General features: G+C 41.8%; 1 protein-coding gene across 1 annotated transcript in view; it reads right to left on the bottom strand.

The window, feature by feature from the left end:
• Window positions 1–359: 359 nt before the first annotated feature.
• The window catches only part of FCRL3 (Fc receptor like 3), a 45,577-nt gene continuing 39,202 nt past the window's right edge, over window positions 360–6,734 (bottom strand). The window contains exons 11-14 of the mRNA XM_052637562.1: window positions 5,767–5,864; window positions 5,487–5,555; window positions 594–625; window positions 360–503 (exon numbers count right to left, since the gene is read on the bottom strand). Of these exons, the coding sequence (XP_052493522.1) occupies window positions 360–503; window positions 594–625; window positions 5,487–5,555; window positions 5,767–5,864 (343 nt within the window). The remainder of the gene's footprint in view (window positions 504–593; window positions 626–5,486; window positions 5,556–5,766; window positions 5,865–6,734) is intronic.

Raw genomic sequence — 6,734 nt, 5'->3', positions numbered from 1 at the left:
GAAGCTTTTAACCCCTCTCCGATCAACTTTCGATGACTGCATCCTTGTGATCCTGGCTAGACTGCTTTTCCCTGCTCTTTAACAGGCCCAGGAGCTGAAGGCCTAACTGCCTCGCCTTCACAAGTATCCCTACTGTGAAAACACTGAAGAATTTACTCAAATGCTGCTCACTACGTTCCTAGAGAATACACAGACTTGGGCACAGAGGAAGTTGGAAGAACTTTCATACAGTCACGTTCCCCATTGTCCAGTCTTTTGGGATGCTGAGCACTGCAGGGAAAGAAGAACTATGGTTGGAGATAACCAAGAGAGAGACACGCTGCTTCACAGGGTCTCTATGAGCCACTGTGGGTACAGAGCTAGCGGTCTAAGGCTGATAATATGCATGGAACATTCTCATAGTTTTCTACAGCATCTTCAAGGTCACTGTCTCCAACGCTGGCTTGCCCTGTGGAGTCATCTGGATATGCCTTCTTCAAATCTGAATAGATGACTGTGGGTTCCTAGTGGGAAGGGAAAAAGCACGAACAGTTAGTACCAAAATATAAGTAAGGAAGAGCAGAGGGGAAAGAAAGCCAGGAAATGTGACTCACCTTATCTTCCCACTGTTTTCTTGGTGAATTTGCTGTTGAATTGGAAGAGGAAAGAAAACTATTAAACTGTGGGTAATATATTATAACTTACAACATACTCACAATGCATTCTAAACCAATTTTTCCTCTGCTGACTCATTTCCTAACTGTCTCCTCTGGTGAATTCTTTCAAGCCCTCACAGACCAAGTATCCTATCCTCACACACACACAATAGAGCCTTTCCTCTGCCCTTAAAATGTCCAGAACGACTTTCCTGAAAATATCTTTGTTTCTCCACTGTTCATTACAACTACAGCAGAGAAGCCCTGCTATTTCCACCTCCCCACCTCTATTCAGCACTTCTATGGCTTCCAACAACACAAGAGATGACTCTACATATGGGCATCACCAGATGATTATTATGGAAATCAGATTGATTATATTCTTTGCAGCTGAAGATGGAAACACACTATACAGTCTTCAAAAAGAAGACCGTGGCTCATATCACCAGCTGCTTATTGCAAAATTCAGGCTCAAATTGAAGGAAGTAGGGAAAACCACTCAGAGAAGTCAATGGCACCCCAGGCCAATACTCTTGCCTGGAAAATCCCATGGACGGAGGAGCCTGGAAGGCTGCAGTCCTTGGGGTTGCTGAAGGTCGGACACAACTGAGCGACTTCACTTTCACTTTTCACTTCCATGCATTGGAGAAGGAAATGGCAACCCACTCCAGTGTTCTGGCCTGGAGAATCCCAGGGACGGGGGAGCCTGGTGGGCTGCTGTCTATGGGGTCACACAGAGTCGGACACAACTGAGGTGACTTAGCAGCAGCAGCAAGGAAAACCACTAGGCCATTCGTGTATGACCTAAATCAAATCCCTGTGATTACACAGTGAAGGTCATGAATAGATTCAGAGGACTAGATCTGGTAGACAGAGTGCCTGAAAAACTATGGATGGAGGTTTGTAACACTGTACAGGAGACAGTAACCAAAACCATACCCAAGAAAAAGAAATGCAAGAGGCAAAGTGGTTGTCTGGGGAGGCCTTACAAATAGCTAAGAAAAAAAGAGAAATGAAAGCAAAGGAGAAAGGGACAGATATACTCAACTGAATACAGAGTTTCAGAGAATAGCAAGGAGAGATAAGAAAGCCTTCTAAAGTGAACAATGTAAACAAATAGAGGGAAATAAGAGAATGGGGAAGACTAGCAATCTCTTTAAGAAAATTGGAGATACCAAGGGAACATTTCATGCCAAGACAGGTGCAATAAAGGGCAAAAATGGCAAGGACTTAACAGAAGCAGAAGAGATTAAGAAGAGGAAGCATTACACAGAATACACAGAACTGTACAAAAAAGCTCTTAATGCCCCCAGATAACCAAGATGGTATGGTCACTGACCTAGAGCCAGACATTCTGGAGTGCAAAGTCAAGTGAGCCTTAGGAAAGATTGCTACAAACAAAGCTAGTGCAGGTGATGGAATTCCAGTTGAGCTATTTCAAATCCTAAAAGATGATGCTGTTAAAGCACTGCATTCAATATACCAGCAAATTTGGAAAACTTGATAGTGGCCACAGGACTGGAAAAGGTGAGTTTTTGTTCCAATGTCAAAGAAAGGCAATGCCAAAGAATGTTCAAATTACTATACAATTTAATGGCACCCCACTCCAGTACTCTTGCCTGGAAAATCCTATGGAAAGAGGAGCCTGGTGGGCTGCAGTCCATGGGGTCACTGAGAGTCGGACACGACTGAGCAACTTCACTCTCACTTTTCACTTTCCTGCATTGGAGAAGGAAATGGCAACCCACTCCCATGTTCTTGCCTGGAGAATCCCAGGGACAGGGGAGCCTGGTGGGCTGCCGTCTATGGGGTCGCACAGAGTCGGACACGACTGAAGCGACTTAGCAGCAGCAGCAGCACTCATTTCACCTACTAGCAAGATTTTGCTCAAAATCCTTTAAGCTAGGCTTCAGCAGTAAGTGAACCAAGAACTTCCAGATGTACAAGCTGGATTTAGAAAAGGCAGAGGAACCAGAAATCAAATTGCCAACATACGCTGGATCATAGAAAAAGCAATGGAATTCCAACAGAACATCTACTTCTGTTTCATAGACTATGCTAAAGCCTTTGACTGTGTGGATCACAACAAATATTGGAATATTCTTAAAGAGATGGGAATACCAGACCACATTACCTGCCTCCTGAGAGACCTGTATGCAGGACACGAAGCAACAGTTAGAACTGTACATGGAACAGTGGACTGGTTCAAAATTGGAAAAGGAATACATGAAGTTTGTATATTGTCAGTCTGCTTATTTAACTTACATGCAGAATACATCATACAAAATGCTGGGCTTGATGACTCACAAGCTGGAATCAAGATTGCTGGGAGAAATATCAACAACCTCAGACATGCAGGTGATACCTTTTAGTGGCAGAAAGTGAAGAGGAACTAAAAGCCTCTTAATGAAGGTGAAAGAGGAAAGTGAAAAAGCTGGCTTAAAACTCAGCGTTCAAAACCTGAAGATCATAGCATCTGGTCCTATCATTTCATGGAAAATAGAAAGAGGAAAAGTGGAAGCAGGGACAGATTTCATTTTCTTGGGCTCCAAAATCATTGGGGATGGTGACTGCTGCTATGAAATTAAAAGATGCTTGCTCCCTGGAAGAAAATCTGTGATGAACCTAGATAAGTGTATTAAAAAGCAAAGACATCACTTTGCCAACAAAGGTCCATTTAGTCAAAGCTATGGTTTTTTTCAGTAGTCATGTATAGATATGAGAGTTGGACCATAAAGCAATTCTTCTCTGGACACTTTCAAATGGTGGTACTGGAGAAGACTCTTGAGAGTCCTTGGACAGCAAGGAGATCAAATCAGTCAATCCTAAAGGAAATAAGACCTGAATATTCATTGGAAGGACTGATGCTGAAGATCAAGCTGCAAAACTTTGGCCACCTGATGAGAAGAGCTGACTCACTGGAAAAGACCCCAATGCTGGGGAAAACTGAGGACAAGAGGAGAAGGGGGCAACTGAGCATGAGATGGTTGGATGGCTTCACCAACTCAGTGGACATGAGTTTGAGCAAACTCAGGGAGATAGTGAAGGGCAGGGAAATCTCGTCTGCCTCAGTCCATGGGGTCGCAAAGAGTTGTACACAACTTAGCAATTAAGCAACAACAACAATGTCTATATTGGTCATTTGCGAGAAGGAAGTAAATATGATTCATTTCACTTTGCACAGAGAAATTGGAGGAGGCTTCTCCAATAGCAGCTTGGGATTCTAAGATCACAAAGAAAATTTCCAGTAAGCCAAAGATTTGCAACATTAACACTGAGAAAATTCAGTGTGTGTATTTCTTCAATCCTTCCAAGAAACTATTTGGATTTCTTTTATTTACTTAACCACCCAGTAAGCATTCAGTGAATAATGACCTCCTATTAAGCATTAGTAATTTATAAGGAAGCAAAAATGACACAAACTCTGTGCATATGATCAGAAATCTTACCATTATGGAGAAAAATAGAGATGAAAACAAATTCAACAAGTATTATAAGGACCAAGATAAAAATGCATATTAAACTATGCTGTTGCACTAAAGAATAATCAGTTCCTCTCAGGTCAGGAGATAGGGAGGGCTGGTGGGAATCATTGTGAGTTTCATAGTGATAATTGAATTATGCCTAGAAATGTGACTAAGGGTTATAGGCCAACTAGAGGCAAGAACATTCAGTTCAGTTCAGTTGCTCAGTCGTGTCTGACTCTTTGTGACCCCATGAATTGCAGCACGCCAGGCCTCCCTGTCCATCACCAACTCCCAGAGTTCACTCAGACTCACGTCCATTGAGTTAGTGATGCCATCCAGCCATCTCATCCTCCGTCGTCCCCTTCTCCTCCTGCCCCCAATCCCTCCCAGCATCAGTCTTTTCCAATGAGTCAACTCTTCGCATGAGGTGGCTAAAGTACTGGAGTTTCAGCTTTAGCATCATTCCTTCCAAAGAAATGCCAGAGCTGATATCTTTCAGAATGGACTGGTTGGATCTCCTTGCAGTCCAAGGGACTCTCGAGAGTCTTCTCCAACACCACAGTTCAAGAGCATCAATTATTCGGTGCTCAGCTTTCTTCACAAGACAGATAAGAAGCACAAAATAGCTCAGTTCAATCAAGGAAATGCTGAGAGTTTAACATGGCTAAAGCAAGGACATAAGGCAGAGCTTAGACAAAGGACAAAAGCATGCAGGGAGGCAAAGGCCGTGCTTTAAAATGAAGAATTGTTGAGGACAGTTAATCTTGACAATGATGTGATCAATTGTGCATCTCAGAGGGATCATTCTGGAAACAGATTGTTAGAAGGTTGGAAAGTTAAAGTCACTCAGTCGTGTCCAAGTCTTTGCAACCCCATGGACTATACATTCCATGAAATTCTCCAGGCCAGAATACTGTAGTGGGTAGCCTTTCCCTTCTCCAGGGGATCTTCCCAATCCAGGAACCCAGGGATCAAACCCAAGGTTGGAAGGAGAACAATATTGGAAATAAAAAGAACAGTTAAAAGAATTACAATTCTTTACTCATTAGATAATAAAAGCCTTAATTTAGTAATTATGTTCATTCATTTACTAAAAAAAAAAAACTATTTAGGGGGCCTATAGTTTTCTAAGCATGAACACTAGATGCTATTGACATATTAGCAAAGAAATACAGTATCTGTCCTTAATGAATTTATCGGGTAATGACGGCAGTGTACACAAGTAAGAAGGAATAGATATGATTATAGGATTTGTATTATAAGAAGAACAGTTAATGCCTATCATGTTGGATTCATATTTGAGATGACTCTTTGATCAAAACTCCCTTGCTGGATCTGATAAAACACTGCCATCTTGCCTCTATTTATTTCAAGTTTGTCTTACCTGAATTTTCTTTTGTATGTTGGATGCTCCAGATCTGGGAATAAACCAGGTCACTATCTCCAGGATTCACTGTGAAGGAATAGATTACAGTTGGCTGTAGTCAAGACCTCACACTACAGACTCTTCTTCCAGTCACCAAGTTTATAACCACCTACTATCCCTGACATATGGCCAGAAATACCATTTAAAAATTGAATACGACTGAACCATGAACTATTGCTCAATCTCTCTTCCCTCCTGATTCATTCCTGGAGCTCTCTGTCCCTTAGGAAGTCCTCACCATTGTTGTACACTGGCTGCGGTTCCACTGGGTCCGGTGGCTCTTGAGGATTTGTGTTGGAGGTTCTGGAAGGTTCCTTAAACTCCCTGGGACTGTAACTATGATGAGGTGATGAGAGAGAAAAAGAGAAATGTATTTGTGGATTATATAGCATTTCGGGAAAATCAATATGCAGGAAGAGCCCAGCATGGTTATGTAAAATATCATGGCTGCTTACTCTGAGTCTGCATGGCTCTTTTGAGAAAATGTCAGAAGTATGGTGCAAGATATAGCCAGGGCAACATTACAGAAAAGACCAGCTTAGGCAAAATCAGAGGGCAAAGACTACACAGTCCAAGATCCCTTTGATAGAATAAACACTTGTATTTACCTATCTTTTAAATTATTTTCAAAAGTTGAAATGCTTCAGCATGAATTAACAGAAGCTTCTACATTCCCTCAGAAATTGGCCTTTGTCTTTTTTTAAGGTCCCTTTCAGTTTTCTACCTCATATTATAATGATCTACCTTTCCTGTAAAATACTATGAAAGCTCTTCAGGAAAAGTATTTTTTTCTAATTTCATTTCGTTCCACAGTTAACATTGTGAGTTGAACACTGCCAGCATTCAATCATAGCCTCCTGAATAAGTGTATGAGTGGGAAAATGAACAATAAGGGAATAAATAAATAAAGCCTTAAGAAAGATGATGTCATTAAGTGGTCAGTTCTCTGCTGGAGCACACTTATGGAAGAAGATAAATTAAGATGGATGGATAGTAAACAACATTAATTCCATGTATAAGTAAGTATTTTGTGATTCAGTCACTCAGTCATGTCTGACTCTTTGCAACCCCATGGACTGCAGCCTGCCAGGCTTCCCCGCACTTCACCATCTACCAGAATTTGCTCAAACTCATGTCCATTGAGTCGGTGATGCCATCCAACCATCTCATCCTCTGTCATCCCCTTCTCCTCCTGCCTTCAGTCTT

Source organism: Budorcas taxicolor, chromosome 3 (assembly GCF_023091745.1).
Source record: "Budorcas taxicolor isolate Tak-1 chromosome 3, Takin1.1, whole genome shotgun sequence".
Classification (NCBI taxonomy): Eukaryota; Metazoa; Chordata; class Mammalia; order Artiodactyla; family Bovidae; genus Budorcas; species Budorcas taxicolor.
The sequence above is the reverse complement of the archived record's forward strand: the minus strand, read 5'-3'. Positions and strand labels throughout refer to the sequence as shown.